At 38.3% G+C, this 18,684-nt stretch overlaps 1 protein-coding gene across 1 annotated transcript in view; it reads left to right on the forward strand.

The window, feature by feature from the left end:
• Nucleotides 1–18,684, forward strand: part of LOC131435038 (vinculin) — a 38,890-nt gene that overhangs the window by 11,355 nt on the left and 8,851 nt on the right. The window contains exons 3-4 of the mRNA XM_058602506.1: nucleotides 8,303–10,393; nucleotides 10,453–11,079. Coding sequence (XP_058458489.1) covers nucleotides 8,303–10,393; nucleotides 10,453–11,079 — 2,718 coding nt within the window. The remainder of the gene's footprint in view (nucleotides 1–8,302; nucleotides 10,394–10,452; nucleotides 11,080–18,684) is intronic.

Raw genomic sequence — 18,684 nt, forward strand, 5'->3', positions numbered from 1 at the left:
TAAAGATATCAGTTGAAAGAGGCATGCAGATGGGAAAATATGCAGTTGTATATCATTCCCCTAGTTCAAGCGATCGCCAGTTTCTGAAAATTCTAGAAAACTGGTGCGAAAATTTTGTAGATTTTAGTAAACTTAATATTATTGCGAAAGATTTCAACGTTGATTGGCTCAGTGATCAGAGTTCGAATCACTTGAAACAGTTAGCAGAATTCTTCAGTTTCAAACTGTGAATGAATTTACAAGAATTTCGAGACATAGCAGAACTTTGATAGATCACGTATATTCCAATTTTGACGGAGTTTATTCGTGTGTGGAGACCGAATTTCCATAGCGAGTACCCCATAGAGATGGGAAAAAACTGAAAATTAAATGTTGGAAAAATATTCAAAGCAAGCCATATCTCGACTTGTGTCAAGAAGCTTGTATTGTACGCAGTTGACAGGAAATTTGGATCGCAGGGCATCTATTCTCCCGGACGTTTTAAAAAAAGTGTACTAATAAATCAGTAACTGAAAAGTACGTTAGTTTGAACAGTTCGAGTAGCTGGTGCTCAATGGACCTCTTACGATTAAAACGAGAGAGGGATAAACAGTACAAGAGGTTCTGTAGAACTAACAATGAAAGTCTCTGGCGTGCCTATACCAATGTGCGAAACATTTATTCATGGGCCCCGAAGAAGACTAGATGTGAATATGTTCAGAGGAAAATAGATCAAAATCAGAAAAACAGCAATGAGTTATGGAAAATTCTTAAACAATTACTAAAACCTACACATCAAGAACCTTAACATTTAATGGTATAGAAGAGCACTCAGAGCAAGTGATACCAGAAAAATTAAACAGTTGTTTCATAAATAGTGTACAACAGATCAATCAAAGTATTGATTTGGTTGGTGAACCTGTTGAAATAACATTGCCGATTAGTAATTATTTTTTGAATTTCACCCAATCACTTTTGAACAATTGAGAGATATTTGTTTTAATTCAGGTAAATCGGCTGGTATCGACAATTTTAACTCAAAAGTGATACAAGATTACTTTCATGTTATCGGTCACGATTTTCTGGACTTGGTAAATCAATCGTTATACACGGGGCATGTACCAAAAGTTTGGAAAGAATCGTTGGTGGTTCCTATCCCCAAAGTTACTGGAACGAATAAAGCCGAAGAGTACCGTCCCATTAACATGTTGATGAAGTATTTAAACTCTAATAGTTTTACAATACCGGAACAATCGGGATATCGGAATATCAGTGTTCTTGGATCTCAAACGTGCTTTCGAAACAATTTCTAGACCTACACTGTTACAAACACTACAACGCTTTTGGTATCGAAAGAGTAGCATATAAGTGGTTTCTAACTATTTATTTGGTAGAACCCATATAGAACTGTTTTCAATGGAGTTGTGTCTAGTTTCCAGGGTAATTCACTTGGTGTGCCACAGGGTAGTGTTTTAGGACCGATTTTGTTTATTATGTACATAAATGACATGAAGCGAGTTTTACGATTTGTGAAATAAAATTGTTTGCTGACGATACTGTTCTGTTCATTACAGCTAATGATTTGGACGAATCGGTTGCACATTTAAATGAAGATATACATTCTTTGGTCAGTGGTCAAAATTCAAACAGTTAAAACTTAATTATGTATGGCATCACTGCCAATATAAAAGGGTGGTGTTACCAATACTAAAGCACGCCGGCAAACTTTATATCGTGGATTTTCAAAACCACAATTATGAGTTAATCAAAGGTTTTCTAATAATATTTTAAGATCAGAGGATAAGTTTATCGGTGAAGAACATTCTATGTTCTTTCATAAAGATCACTTGTGCCACAGAGCTATAAAAGGCAGTTGAAATCTTGAAGTGAGTGAAAAATAATAACATTCTAAAAAGAATTTTCCTATGAAGATCCGCAATTTTTTTTTTTTGCACAAATCATTCTTCAGAGTTGATAGTTTATTGTAAACATATATAAATACGACAAATGATTCTCTTTAAAATGCTTTCAATTTTTAATACCGGTGATTAATTTCGTAGTTATATAATACTTGTCCACGATATTAAATGTCTGTCTAATTTGTTAAATCGAGGTCTCAGCGCGTGCCACAGAAGAACATTTTTCATTCTTTTAAGTGAAAATAAATAGCCTACGTAGAGAAGATCTAAAGAGGCCAACTTAAGATCTTACGTGGTTTCTGGACGGTCCCTTAGTTGGCTCAACATTGTCGAACAAGGTTTTTCTCATTGGCACCAGGGGGATACACCAGAGACACTAGCTGAGGTGTGCCGCATGAATCATGGTTTATTTTCGGGATCCCACCATGAAAATGAGGAAATCCATTCGCTATTCTTCCACACGGTTTTGACCGAACTTGTTGATATATACAGATATGTATTATACCATCAACTGACCAAGTTGATGATTCGTTTATTTTAAGCTTTTGTTTTCGTTTCGACGGCTGTCGTTTGCCGGTCAGTGCGTTGTGCTTCTATTATTTTCTCTCTGTGTACGTCTTAAGTGGCAATTACTGTTTAATTGATTTGCAGTGATGAATTCCGATGACTCGGGGCCGATGCCGGCCAAGCCGATGGAATATGGAATTTTTCCTCTAACCGAGACTAATCTATATTCGACATTAGTTCGAAACCCTGACCACCCTTAACGGCGATTGTACATAAGCACCGGAATCAGCTACTATTTATACTACATCCCATGCTACGAGTCAACTTTCGAGTAAACAGGCGCACTAAGATTAATGAGATCGTTACCGAATCAAGAGCACCCACTCGGCGTCAGCGTCGCCGCTGCTCTTCTGGCGTAAGTCTCCAAACGTGCACACATCAAACAGAACAAACGTCAAGTCGCCAGTACATAAGGGGCCTTTTAAATCAATCTACAGACTCTCGGAAAATGTGTAATAAATTAAATTTGCCAAACATCACAGCCGGACAGGGAGGGGGGCAGCCGCTAGAGACGGTCGTATTTGTCACAGACAAGGACAAACGCTTCTGTTTGTTTTTGTTTGTTCGTGTGTTTTTTGTATACTGTATAGTCCGTAAGCTGACCTTTAGATAAATTCATTGAAAATTGCGAAGGGCATACGGCAGTGCAGTTTTCCTAGAACTTTTGCATCCAGCAATATTTTTATTTCAATTCTAACAATAGTAGCCGTAATTCGTAAAATCTGAATTTACCACTTTTTCTGTTAATTTCTGGATTTACTCTATTCGGTTTTATCAATATATTCGAAACTTTGGCTCGCTGATAGTCATTTTTAGAAATAGACCTTTTGCATGAATCACAAAAACATTCTTCGAAATTAAATTTGAAAATAAGGAGCTTCAGTTGTGTGATAATAATTCAATCGACTCATATGAAACTTCTTCTTATACGGTACAACTTACGCAACTGCGTTAAACTTAAGACTATTGAGAATGAAATAAAGTCGTTCCGGTTGCATGAACACAAACATGTACGAACACGTTGTGCGACGCGACAATGCTCGTAACGTCTGGCATAGATTTTTCAAATCAATTTGTGACCAAGAATCTCTATATACAGATTACAGATTTTCTGTCAGAATATAGATTTACCAGATTTTTAAAAGAATGTATTGAGAATTCAATAATGATCGAACTAAAAAAATTAAAAAATAACCACCATAATTTTCTACACGTAGTAAAATCGTTAACCTGATTTGGTGGTAATACTAAAAACAGAGTGGCAAGTGATCGGGAAATTCGTAAAAAAGTCTGGAACTTTAGTGCAAAACCGGAAAAATATCACTATTTTATTCAACAAGTGAAAAGTTGGAGGCAATCGCCGGTTAGCAATCAAAATACACGACTCTGTATCAAAAGAGTTTATCGTTTTATCTGGGATTCCACAAGGTAGCCATCTTGGACCTTTGATCTTCCTCTTGTACTTCAACGATGTGAACCTTTCTTTAAAATGTCCACGCGTATCTTTCGCTGATGATCGTAAAAAATTGAATTCTCATTTATATGAGACATCATTCTCAACAAGATAATTTTTTCAAAAAGTTTACTGATCGAAGATAGTAAGCTAATTGGTCGATAACTTGATGTTTCTGCTGGGTTTTTATCAGGTTTGAGGATAGGAATTACTTTAGCGTTTTTCCATCTTTTTGGGAAGTAAGCTAATGAAAAACACTTGTTGAAAATTTTAACCAGGAGTCGCAAGGCAACATCGGGAAGATTTTTAATAAGAAAATTAAAAATTCCATCATTACCAGGAGCCTTCATGTTTTTAAGTTTCCTAATAATTGATTTAATTTCATCAAAATTCGTCTCAATAATGTCATCTTGTAATAACACTTGAGTTGAAATATGATCATATTTCAGTGAGACTTCATTTTCAATAGGACTCACAACGTTCAAATTAAAATTGTGGAGCAAGTTTTTGAGCTTTTTCGCCATTTGTAAGAAGTATTTGATTTCCTTCCTTGAGAGCAGGAATTGGTTTCTGAGGTTTCTTAAGAACCTTAGAAAATTTCCAGAAAGGTTCAGAATATGGTTTTATTTGTTCAACTTCTTTAGCGAAATTTTCATTACGCAAAAGAGTAAATCTATGTTTAATTTCTTTTTGTAAATCCTTAACTATGTTTTTCATAGCAGGATCACGAGAACGTTGATATTGTCGACGACGAACATTCTTCAACCGAATGAGCAGTTGAAGATTGTCATCAATGATAGGAGAATTTAATTTAGTTTGAGCTTTGGGAACTGAAAGATTTCTAGTTTCGATAATATAATGATTCAAATTATCAATTGCTGTGTCGATGTCCGCAGAATTTTCTAAAATAGTTTCATGATCCACATGATTTTCAATGTGAGATATGTAATACAATCAATTAGCTCTATGATAGTTGAATATATAACTAATTGGATTAATTATAGCTTCGTTGGAAAGTCTGAATGTTACAGGAAGATGATCTGAGTCAAAGTCAGCATGTGTAATCGGTTCAATACAAATGTGACTTTGATCTGTTAGAACCAGTTCAATTGTAGACGGGTTTTTCACGGAAGAGAAACAAGTCGGATTACTGGGATGAAGAACTGTGAAGTAACCAGCTGAGAGTTGATTATGAAGTATTTTACCATTACTGTTATTTTGCTTACAATTCCACTGGACATGCTTAGCATTTAAGTCCCCAATTACGAAAAATTTCGGTCGATATCTTATGAGTTTTTGCAAATCGCCTTTAAAGAAATTTAATTGTTCGCCGGTGCATTGGAATGGCAAATATGCTCCAGCGATGAAATAAATTCCATGAATGGTTTCAACTTCGATTCCCAAGCTTTCAATAACTTTAGTATTGAAAGAAGGTAAAATTCGATGTTTAATTTGCCGTTGGACAAAAATGGCAACTCCACCACCCATTCCAGTAAACCTTTCAAAACGATGAACCTCATAATGTGGATTACTTTTCAATTGGACATTTGGTTTAAGAAAAGTTTCTGTCACAATGGCCATATGAATTTTGTGAACTTTGAGAAAATTATAAAATTCATCTTCACTCGATTTTAAAGATCGAGCATTCCAATTTAAAATATTCAAATAATTATTTAACATCACTGTTAAATTTTAAATTCATTATAATATTATTTGCAAATTGCCATCCGATTTAAAATGCTTCAAAAAGTGATGAAGTCGAATTCATTCGGCATTTGAAAAAGTTGATCTTGTAGGTCGATTATTTTATTTTCAGTTATATCGCCTAAATCGACTTCATTTAAAGAAGCGAATGGCATTGAAGGAATATTTGTAGGTAGACTGCCATTAGAAGAAGATGATATGGCCGATCTACCTATTAATAAATTGTTTTCGTTAGAAGATGAACTGCTAGGCGGTTCTGTGTTTTGATTATTTACATTAGAAGCATTAAGTGGTAGATTTCTGCCTGTTATACTAGCATAACTGACATTAGAAGAAGATGATGACGAGGTCGATCTACCTGTCAATAAATTGTTTTCGTTTTGTAATGGTTTTTTGATTTTCAGGTATGTTCTGTAAATTTAAGGTCGTTGATTTGACTTGTTGTCTAAGCGAACGAGCGTTCAAAATTTTTTCCCTGACAGGACATTTCAAATAATTGGATTTATGATTTCCATCGCAATTTGAACATGAAAATTTATCAGTGGTTTCATTCATTGGACAAACGTCTTTCGAATGCGATTTACCACAATTCAAACACTGTATATCCATATGACAATTTTTGGTTCCATGGCCGAAGCCTTGGCAACGACGACATTGCGTTAAGTTTGCAATACGATTATGCCGTTTATAATGTTCCCAATGAATTTTAATGTGGGAAATGAAACGTACTTTTTCTAAAGTTTTCAAATTGTTTACATCACTTCGATTGAAGTGTATTAGGTAAAGTTCATGGGAAATTCCAGAGCGTGGTTTAGAAGTACCATTCGCTCTTTTTTCATAAGTATAACTTGGGAAGGGGCAAAACCAAGCAATTCTTTTAGTTCATTTTTAATTTCATCAGTACTCTGATCATTTGATAAGCCTTTCAAGACAGCCTTGAAGGTTCTGTCTGATTTTATATCATATGAATAAAATTTATGAATTCTCGGAATTATCGGATAAGACGTTGATAATCTTCCAATCCATCAACCAAGACTCGATATTCTCTTCTTCTTCGTCCGATTTGAAATGAGACTTTCACTTCCAGAAGAAAAGTAGAAAGCTCAGTACGGAATGCTTTGAAGTCGGAGATCATCACCGTCACTGGTGGCATAGATTGTTGTTTCTTCCCAGAACGATAAGCGTCCATTTTGGGAATTTTCGAAGAATTTTCTTCTATGTCGCTACAATCGGATTCAGGAAGAATCTCGTAAATATTGTTAGACGGCATAGAATCAACGGAATGGAAATCCGTCCTTTGTCTTTTATTTTTACATTCAGATTCCATAAGATCGTGAATGTTATTTGAAAAAATGTTGAATAACGGATTGTGATTTATTTCTTATTGAATTATTTTTAGCCTTAGGCTTGTTGCCTTTCCGGTTGGACGCAGGCATTTTTGAAATGAATGAAATTTTAAATTAAATTAATTAGGTTAAATTAGTCTTCGATTAGACTCCTAGTTTGGAAAAGTCTTGATAAAGACTGATTTTGTGGTAGTCTTAATAAAGACAGATTAGTTCGAAGAATAGTTCTTTGAATAGCTAGCCTTAAAAAAGGCTGATTAATTTCTTAGTCACTCTAATATCACTCTTTGTATCACTTAGTCACTCAATATCATTCTTTGTATAGCCTTGAGAAAGGCTGACTAATTGTTAGTCTTAAAAAGACTGTTAGTGATACAGGTAGCCTTGAAAAAGACTGACGCCTTGAATCAATGAGACTCTAGATAGCCAGAAAAAATTCCAGGAGCCAAGAGCTATACGCGTGCGGTGCGAACGACCGTTCAACACCAAATGAAAATTCCAGTTGTTTGATTACACTGCTTCATTTATATCGAAGCAAATAAAACACTATTTAGCATGAACTTTATTTATAGAAGTAACAGGAGCGCAGCATTGTGCATGTCTCGAGCACACAGCAGGCGCAGCATGTATTCTGCAAAGGGTTGAGATATAACGACTATGAATGCTCTCGGCATCTTAGAGCTTAAGCAATGTGCTTTTAAACTTATATCATTAATGAAAAAAATTCGTACGGAAAGTTTAAGTATTGAATTATATAATGTTTATAATAGCAGCAAATCAGGACGTTTAACACTAGCATTAACATTTAACATAACAGTATTTCTTTTCGATTCACAATGGCGAGGTTAAAAGATGGCCCATTTGAAAATATTTCGAATCACAAATAGGTTTTTTCAAATAGCTCTAGTCGATAAATGACAAGGATGTTGCCAACTCCGAATACGATTTGGTGCGAGATTCATCGTATGCAATATAACACGTGTCTAGTTGTTTTCCATTAATTGTAAATGATTTCCCAGACTTTTAACATCACACCAAGAAATTTCCATTTATTTTTCCAACGTTCTACTTGTCTACTTGACTTGTGCTCAAAACTGTGCCATGTCTATAGAGAAATTCATCGTTCCATCAGTGATCAATCGAGTGGCAGCTAATAACGAATGGCGACATTTCGCAGCAAATGGCTACTGACCCTTGCCAGTAATCATAAATCATATCACCGTACATCCCTCGTTTTACTTTTATATGTATATACTTAATAACGATTAAAACCATTGCCAAAACTAGTACTTATATCTTTGTATATGTTTCTTTTCTTTTGGCTTCGATGATAGGTCTCCCGACTAGTGATACTGCACGAAGAAGCCGAAGATGGCAACGCTATGCCTGATCTCAGCCGACCAGTACAGGCCGTCTCGTTGGCCGTTACCAATCTGGTCAAGGTGGGCCGAGAAACGATTCACAATTCGGACGATGACATACTGAAGCAGGATATGCCCTCGTCGTTGGCTCGGGTTGAAAATGCCGCTCAGTTGCTGGAGGAAGCGTCAGCAATGCTGAGGGGTGATCCTTTTTCCGGTCCAGCACGAAAGAAGCTGATCGAAGGTTCCAGAGGCATTCTGCAGGGTACTTCGTCACTGTTGCTGTGCTTTGATGAGTCCGAAGTGCGGAAAATTATCCGAGAGTGCAAAAGAGTGCTGGACTATTTGGCTGTTTCGGAAGTGATCGATACGATGGAAGATTTAGTGCAGTTTCTGAAAGATTTAAGTCCGTGTCTGAGCAAGGTATCGAGAGAGGTGGGCGCTAGGGAGAAGGAATTAACGCATCAGGTTCACAGTGAAATTTTGGTGCGCTGTTTAGAGCAAGTGAAAATTTTGGCACCGATACTAATCTGCAGCATGAAGGTGTTTATTTTGATTGCTGAGCAAAGTGGCAAAGGTTCGGACGAAGCCGCCGAGAACCGGAACTATTTAGCTTCACGAATGAGTGAAGAGATTCAAGAGATTATCAGAGTGTTGCAACTGACAACCTACGACGAGGATCAAAGCGAACTGGACAATCTAACAGTGTTGAAGAAGATTCACAACGCTATCAACAATAAAATGGAAGCTGCCAACGATTGGTTGAGAAATCCGTACGCCTTGAGAGGTGGAGTGGGGGAAAAGGCTTTGCGACAGATTGTAGATAATGGACTTAAGGTGGCTGACCGTTGTTTGCCTCAAGATTCGCATATAATTAGGAAACTAGCCGGCGATATAACCGCAATGACTAACACTTTGTGCGATTTGAGACAGGATGGCAAAGGCACAACACCGCAGGCGGATTCGATTGCTCGAGACATTCGCGATAAGTTGGGAAATCTAGAACAATCCGTTCTGAACGCCATCATGGGCGTCGACAAAGCAGGTCTCCAGCAGACCGCTCACACTGTCCAGGGGCGTTTGGAGCAAGCTTGCCGATGGCTGCAAAATCCTAGCCAGGATGATCGTGGGCTTGGTCAGCGAGCAATTGCGTTGATTGTCGATGAGGGCCGTAAAGTTGCCGAAGGACTGGCTGGTCATCAAAAAGCGGAAGTTATGCAACTGTGCGATGAAGTCGAACAACTTTCCCACGATTTTTCACAGCTCTGTTCGAACGGATTAGGTCATACTGCTCAGGCTCAGGAAGTTGCGCGTCGTCTGAACGAAAAGCTACACGGATTGAAGAAGCAAATTCAAGATGCCGTTGTTAATCGGGTGGTTGAGGATTTCATCGATATATCATCGCCTTTGAAACAATTCATGGAAGCAGTGGCCTTGCCAGAAGGAACGCCCGGCAGGGACCAGAATTTCAATCAAAAATCTAACAAACTACAAACATTTAGCGATCGTGCGTCAAAGACGAGCCGAATGGTTGCCGCTGGTGGTTCCGGTGGCAATAAAAAACTGGCGGAAGTTCTGCTTTCATCAGCATCTCAGATTGATAGCTTAACTCCCCAGCTGATCTCAGCCGGTCGTATCCGAATGAATTATCCTACCAGCAAAGCTGCTGAAGAACATCTCAATAACCTGAAGCAACAGTACGCCGATACAATTTTACGGATGCGAAATCTTTGCGATCAGGCCACTGATCCTTCCGATTTCATAGAAGCTTCTGAAAAGCAAATGCAGAAACATTCGATTCTCTGCGACGATGCAATCCGCACAAGACAACCGCAAAAAATGGTCGACAACACATCAAGTGAGGCCCGGCTGGCCAACCGAGTTCTGTTAGTTGCCAAACAGGAAGCGGACAATTCCGAAGATCCGGAATTCATTGCTAAAGTCAACGACGCATCTGATCGGCTCCAGCGGTCCATTTCACCGATGGTACAGGAAGCGAAGAATGTTTCAACCAACATCGCGGATCCGATTCATGCTTCAAATTGGCGAGAAGCCAATAAACAGGTTTGTCAAGCGTTTTTGTTTTTAGTTCTATTTCCACGGCGCTATAATCTTTTTTTCAGTTGCTCCAAAATGTACGCAACATTCGAAGTGCCATCAACAACGTCCCAGAGGTTCCCGAAATGCCGGATATATCGGCTCTCCACGTGAACCAACAGCATCAGGAGGCTGCTCCTCCACGTCCACCACTACCAAGAGAAAATATTCCTCCGGTGCGTCCACCTCCACCGGAAACTGATGACGAGGATGAACTTTTCCAGGGAATGCCAAACGCGAACCAACCGATCCTGATGGCTGCCCACGGTCTGCACCAGGAGGTACGCCAGTGGTCTTCGAAGGACAACGAAATCATTGCCGCAGCGAAACGGATGGCTGTCCTCATGGCACGTCTGTCCGAGCTGGTCCGTGCTGATTCGAAGGGTAGCAAACGGGAGCTGATAGCGACTGCGAAAAAAATTGCCGAAGCATCCGAGGATGTGACGCGGCTGGCCAAGATACTGGCTCGGCAATGCACGGATAAGCGCATCCGAACCAATCTGCTGCAGGTGTGCGAACGAATACCGACCATCGGTACACAGCTGAAAATTCTGTCCACCGTCAAGGCCACTATGCTGGGGGCTCAGGGATCGGATGAGGACCGCGAGGCTACCGATATGCTGGTTGGCAACGCACAGAACCTGATGCAGAGCGTGAGTATTTTTTTTGTTTTTGTTTTGTGTTTATTGTACATTTTAAATTTACACTGCCGATTTAAACCATTTGCGATCGAATTCGAGTAAATAGTCGATTCTAGTAAGGTTGAATGAGTTTTGAATTTATTACTGTGACTGATCTAAGCTAAAGTAAACTGCTCGTAGTTGCACTTCGTTATTGACCGAACTTGGGGGAAGCAAATCATTTTCACATTCTTTATAAATTATTCTTTTTATAGATTATTATTCTTCTTAATAGAAATGGAAGGAATCGAATTATTTGAGGATGTATTCCAGAGCGTTTGTAGTTTTGTGGAATCCGGTACAAATTGCGTTCATTCGCGATTTTCAAAGAAACAATGTTTTAGGAGCATGAAAGAACAATTTAACAGAACTAGTTCTTTCTGTATAATTATCAAGTTCTTAGCCAGTTTTGCCTCAAAAATAATCCTTAACAACACGGCTACGACCAGAAAACTGTGCCTCTGCACAGGAATTGTAACCAACTCGATGTGATTATCAATAGATGTGAAAAAAATTTAGACGTACTGAACATCAAATGCAATAATTTTCTGTTTTCAAGGAATATTGCAGATAAATCACACGTTATTACATCGAAACAACGTATTGAGTACGTTACATCACCTTAACTGAATACTGTATATGATTCTGATATGAAATTATACATCTTTTCGTGTAATATTACAACCTTTAGAACGACACAAAGATTGTTGTGATATTATATTATAATCGCTGCACATCAGTAGTGAGTGGTGATGTGCAGCTATTTTGATGTAATATCAGAAATGTGTTGGTGTCATTCTAAAATATTACAAGAAAAGATGCATAATTTCCTATCAGAATCGTCTAAGTATTCAGTCAAGCTAATGTAATCTACTCAATACGTTGTTTCGATGTAATAACGTGTCATTTATCTGCAATATTTCTTGAAAACAGAAAATTATTGCATTTGATGTTCAGTGCGTCCTATATTTTCACATCGATTGATAATCACATTGAGATTGTTACAATTCTTTTTTGCTGTGTGAGGAAAGGAAGGAACGTTAGTCCGACACTTGTTTCTATAGAGATCGTGGGTACCATTGCGTAATCCACAGACGGTAAAATAACTTAACTTCGTTCTAACGGCTCATTTTTCTGGTAATGATTGAGTGCTGCTTTCCGACTGAGCTTTGCTTGGTTTAATCGAGTAGACTTTATCGTTTGCTGGGTTAAGATAAGGGACTAGAGTGTCTTTAACCAGAGTCACGACAGCTGTTCGTTTGGAACAGAGATGCCAGGTAAAAATCTTCAGACAGGGTTGCAAAAGTCAGCAAAATCGAAAAAAAATCTACAGTCAGCAAGTACGTCTTGCTGGGAACAATTTCTCTATAAAGTATTAGGTTATGCCACGTTCGTGTTAAACCTAATTAGGTTTTGCACGATGACGACACAAATGAACTGCCGATGAATCAAGTTCATCTTTGACAGTCGCCGTGTACTTGTTTTGTTTTGCGACTGCAAGTTAGAAATTGAAAAATGACGAAAAAGTGCCTGTTAAACACGTATTCCACAGTGAAAATAACTAAAAAGTTTGCCCTGTATGTGTTTCCAGCATTAAGGAGCGATATATGTATGAATCTGTTTAGTGTAAGGCGACTTGCATTTTTTACATTCGAACGATGAACCTCTGATGAACTTTTAAACTGTAACCAAGTACACGTCGACTTGAGCTTGAGCGACCACCCCTGGTTGCTACTCCGTTACTGATCGGGATAAGCTGAAATTGTACAGGGAATTTCTAGATGATCCGACCTGGGACTGGTAAATCATCCTTCAATGTACATCTTCTGGTAACCCCAAAATTCATTGATCAGTACCGGCGCCGGCCAGGCCCGAACGTAGATCGTCTAAGGAATGGGAAGGTATGTTAGTCCAACACTTGTTGTTACTAGAGGCCGTATATACTACTGCGCACTCCACAAGTGTCACGGGAGAAGTATATTGGTTAGTAGATATTTCAGTAATTGTAGAATTCGCGTGCGACCTAGTATGTTCCGGTTTCAAGAAGCTCGGATGCACCACTAAATTGACTGACTTCCCGAGTAAACGTTTCAACAATATCCGATACTGAAGTCCCGGGAAGTATTGATTCAAATTTCTTATTCGCAGAAACTAAGGGAAAATTCGAAATACTATCATGTAACGAAAAAGTACTTCCCTATTTTTTTCTAAATCGAATTACTTGCTACGAAATAAACGAGTGAATAGGATTTAGATAATATAGTTGATTCATTCTACTGACATATTAAATAAATTATATCAAGTCATTTTAAGTCACTAAACAAAGGACCACAGATATCGTAGTTATGTTATGCAGAGTTATGCAAAGTGAAAGATACTCGTTACAAAATCATGTTTCACAAGTAGCTCGATCAAATTTACAAGATAGGTGGGGGACGGGCAGAGATGTTTATCTCCTCTGTGTGACGAAGAGCAAGCAAAATTTCTCCCCTCGCACTGACAACTTCAACGAGAGCTCTTTTCTTTCACATTTATACACCACTGTTGTGTAAGTGTGCACGCATCATGAGTGCGTTTGTTTATTTCCTTTTACCTCTTCCACTGAATCGCACCAAAGTGCTAGAGCATTAGCTAATAAATTCTCTGAGGAGGATGCAGATACTTTCACAGAGGTGTACACGCCGGTGAGCACTCTGCTGTATGGTTTTCGTAGATGAAGCGTGGACACGCAAAATCAGCAAAATAAAACAATTTATCGTAAAATTTTCGGTTTTCCTTGCAAATTTTTCATAGCAAGGCCAGATCTACTCTCTATTAATTGAAGTTCACAGAAGTGTTCGCTCACACTCACGCGCCAGTGGTCACTTGGGTTTATTTAGACGAGAGCGCGTGTGAGCGATTCATGCGAAGAGAATGTGTTTCACTCGCGCCAGCTGCTTTAACCACAAGCACACACTCAAATGCTGTCTATTCGACACTGAGAAGAAGTGCGCTTTCCTCTTTGTGCGGTGCTTCGTTTTTTTCATCCTCGGTGTGGCAAAAATCTGACTCTAGCGTGTATAACTCTGGTGAAATGCCATCTCTGGGGACGGGTATGTCGTGATGGGTAAGTCGATGCCTTTCACGCAGCCCGCCTGGGTTCGATTCCCAACCCCGCACATAGGGTCAGAAAGTATTTCTGACCCGAAGAGGTGAATGACCTTAAGATTAAAGTCTCTATAATCGATACAAAAAAAGATAGATGAATCCACTGAAAGCTCCGGGTTTGAGTAAATAATGTTGTTATTATTGATATTGTATGAACATATTCAACAAAAATTGGATGAACAACGTGGATGTCATTCCATACAAATAGTTATGAAGTAGACGTAAAAATTGGAGAACTATCATCAGAAGAGAAATTAAGTAAAGAGAATCTGCCGTCTATCGATTTAACAAATATCATTCTTCAAAATACTATTAAAATCAAATCGAATAAATGAATATCAAAAAAATATACATGAAAAAAAACCTAGGAAACCTTTTCTATTCCTATCGTCTAAGTCTGATTATATGATTAATTAATCCTAGTTTGCTTGAAAAAAAAATGAATTTTTCAAGTTCCAGAATCGTGACAACGACGGGTTCCGACGCCTAAGAGACACCTTTAAAAAAGCCTACGTGAAAAAACACTCGAAAAACAAATCTCAGAGAGTCGATTTTTCAAAAATTTTTGAATCTGGCAAGCAACAACATTTTTTCCCTAATTCTTTGAGTTCTGCGGCTTCATTTAATGCCAATTTCCGAATTTATGCACATAAACATGACTTGAGAGAATCCAGTTCAGTTCAACATGACTATTAACAGTCATCAAAACGATTCGGAATCTGTCAGCAGGTAGTGAAGTATTTATTACGGAAGCCATCGCACAGATTATGTAGAGGGTAGTATTGAAAAAGAATAATACTAAATCGATTTGAATACTTAGCTTTTATCAGACCCTGTCAGCTTGGAGCGAAACCAATCTTCAGTTCACCAACGCCATCGCACGGCATCACATTCAATATATCATGTCAATTGTATGGGTACGCAGTGCTGCTATTTTGGCGCGCACGAATTTGACATTTCTCTCCCCTTCTTCTATGTACTAGATTCGATGCGATCTCGTCTGAGGGCGCCATGCTCGCAAAAAAGGATGTTGCCAAAGATTTGTTCGGGAAATGTGAGAGCTGGCTATCTTGTTAATATGGTGTCTTTGCTTTTATGCTCATAGTCAAGTCCGTTCGAGCTCCGAGAGTCTTCCTTGTAGTAAAATCTCCCAAAAGAAAATAACGTATTCTTCACTACACTAGCTAAACAAATTGAGTGACACGCATTGGAATAAACCGTTTAGGATGTTTTTCAATTAATAAAAAAACTAAATTTCAATAAAAAAAAAACTTGGCACGAAAATTTTTGACATCCAACTTTGGCAATGCCTACTGCTCTCTCCTCTGCGATCTCAACAAATACTCTGTAACCAAGTACACGTCGACTGTCAAAAAATGTTCATTCTGTTCATTTTGTGAGGTTATGGCATGTTCGTGCAAAACCTAATTAGATTTTTTCGTGACGTCAAAAAAGAACAAAAATTCATCCTTGAAAGTTCAGCGGTACTGTTTACAAACAAGCTTAAACAAAATCGAGGAACATATCTCAAACAATCATCTTTAAACTTCACAACTAGTCACTTTTATTTAATCAATCTTTAAAACGAACCGTGTCGAATCGTTAACAAATGTTTTGAAACTTTACTTAGGCGATATGGACCGTAAACGATCTTCTCCGTTTGTCAACAGACAAACAAAAAAAATCTTGATTTTACGTCTTAGACTCATCAGTGCGTAGCAGTTTATGTTGAGCTGCTACCTCCGACCTGACGGTTCAACATAAACCGCTAGGCAGACGTAAAGGTAATGATATTTGCAAAACACTTCTTTGATATTATACCTAAGTGTAACATCAAAACTGACATCCCGAACGAAACAAGTTTCGGCTTACTGATGAGTCTAAGACGAAACGTAAAATCAAGTGAAATTGGTTATGTGCACCTAGCATAAATTAGTTGGTAAAAACTTTTTACCTCTCAAACTTACCAAAAAAAATCTGTTTACAAACAGTACCGCTGAACTGTCAGAATGTGTTCATTCGGTTGATGTTTTGGTAAGAAATTAGAATTTCTTGGTTTACAACCAGCTCCTGGTGGAGCTACCAAAATATCCCTCGAAGGGGGGTTCTCTTAAGGAGGCTGGCAGCTTTGTGTATCGTGTGATCTAGGCGACACCTCCTATAGTGGGGGATACGCGTTAGTTCTACACAGATGGCACAATAGTGCACTGCTCGTTCGGATATGAAATTTCGGAAAGTTTCTGAAAATATACTTCTCTAGCCGCTTTTCACAGGACTTGATGGTTTTCGAGGAACAAACTACTTCAGGACGTGATACTCTGGTGACAACAAACTCCCTTTTTGAGTTCTGATCTAAGACTGATTTATTTACAGAAAATCTAACCTATTTATACAGAATTTTCTTACATAGTAGGTATACAAATGATATATCGGGTAAACCGTAAATCTTCTACCCTTCAATACATCGTTAAATTGCAATTCATTGCAACGCTTTCTAATCCTGGGTTTTCTTACCCGGTACATGCCCGACCGGCTAATCCGGTCGGCCGTTGTTTCCATTTTGGTACCTGACTCAAGCATTATCAGGCACCAGATAATTACTTGCATTGTTACAAACTAAATGCATTTCCTTTCATTACAAATATTTTCATTTCAAACCATTTCGAGCACAAGTGACGATTGCAGGTACTGGACCTTACATTGTTAATCCCTAACGATTTAATCCTCTAAAGGGACCGTAACGTAAATGCAAATTTATTTAACTGAGTCTAGTCGGGTCCTAACGAAAGCGCAGGGAAACATAAACAATGTGCCTTTATACCTGACCCGTACTTTGCTTAAGGCGGATTATCTCGGTGCGCTGCCGCATCACGAGCCTGCTGACCTTTTTTCTGGTTTTCTTTTAACCTGCCCTATCTCGTACAGTCATGTTGTACGATCGTTCTCGAGGTTTGAATTTGATGCTAAGTGAAGTTGAATGTGCCTGATGTTTTAATTTAAAATCGATAAAGTTTCGATACTCATCGTAACATCCCGGCCCTCGTAAATCAACTAGATTTACCTAACTTGCGTTCGATTTTTATTCAATATGCTGCTAATTTTATTTATTGTTAGTATATTTCTGCAAAACATATGTTCTCGTTTCTTTAATTACTTGACAATGTATTCTTGGTTTAATTCTAACACTTTACGTGTTTTTGACAACGTTTTCATTTCACTTACTTCTAACACTTTCACATTTTTAATTGTAATACATTTGTAAATTTTCGCTTATTCTTCTAAACTCGTTCTTCTGCAACCTCGTCGTCGTCGGTTCTGGTGAACATTATTCGCCGGGTTGGTCGCTGATTGAAGCTAGATGGTATGCGAATAGTGTTAGCTGGTACTTCGATGTCCTCCGGATTGTTTTGTTGTCTGATAAAACATCGCCAAACTCGTAGATATCCATATCGGTATGATAATATGCCTAGTATAACCGATGTGATAACTATCAATGTTACGATCGTCGAGTGTTTGTGTACTGGTTCCGATCCATAATTAAAGTGGTCCACAAAATAATGCTCTGGTATGTCCGGAGGCTTAACTTCTGTTACATTGCTTCCTGGTTCCGTCCGATTGTGCATTGTAAAATTCAAAATCCAATTCATCCCTGTACGTGGTTTGAAGTACGTTCGAATATTCTTATTTTCTCCGGCTATCTTTGGATAAAATGTCTTATTCCTTGTCTGTATGGTACAGTCATCTTGCATCGTTACGATAGCTGCGTCGTAGGGTGGTGGAAATATTGACTTTTCGCAATGTATCAATAATGCCTTCGGATCGTCAGTGTAATACAGAACTTTATTTGGTTCAGATAACTGGATGATATTTAAATAAGGTGTAGGTATCTCTTTCAGTACGCACGTTTCACCGCTATGTTTGTGCAGAAGCGCCGCCACAACACAATCTGGAGCCCTTCTTATCTCTGTTTGAGCCATGATGAAATGAGTAGTATTGAGTCTAACAAAGGCTGTTTCTGGGTAAAAGTAATTTCCCTTTGCGTCCACTACTACGTATGTTGCGTTCGCACTGATTATTGTATGATCCTTTACATGCGGTACTGGGATAATCCTAAATATTTCAAATGGATCCTTATTTATTATTGTAGTACTCATCCTTACTACCACTGACCCATTGACCATGTAGTTTTCGTAGCTTATTGCGTCCGGGGAATCTAGAACCGTATATCCCTTCGGTAGTATATCTATGATCTTCGATTTTATTTTCGAAAGTTCGTAAGTGGTTACTGGATGCGAACGAATCTTTCGATATTTCATGATAATATCATCGATGTTTTGCCTAGCCATTACGGTTGCTTCTAAGATTTTTTGGTGGAGAAGATTATGTTCTTCGTCCTCGACGACGTTACGTAAATTTGCTAATTCCGTTTCT

This window comes from Malaya genurostris, chromosome 3 (genome assembly GCF_030247185.1).
Source record: "Malaya genurostris strain Urasoe2022 chromosome 3, Malgen_1.1, whole genome shotgun sequence".
NCBI lineage: Eukaryota > Metazoa > Arthropoda > Insecta > Diptera > Culicidae > Malaya > Malaya genurostris.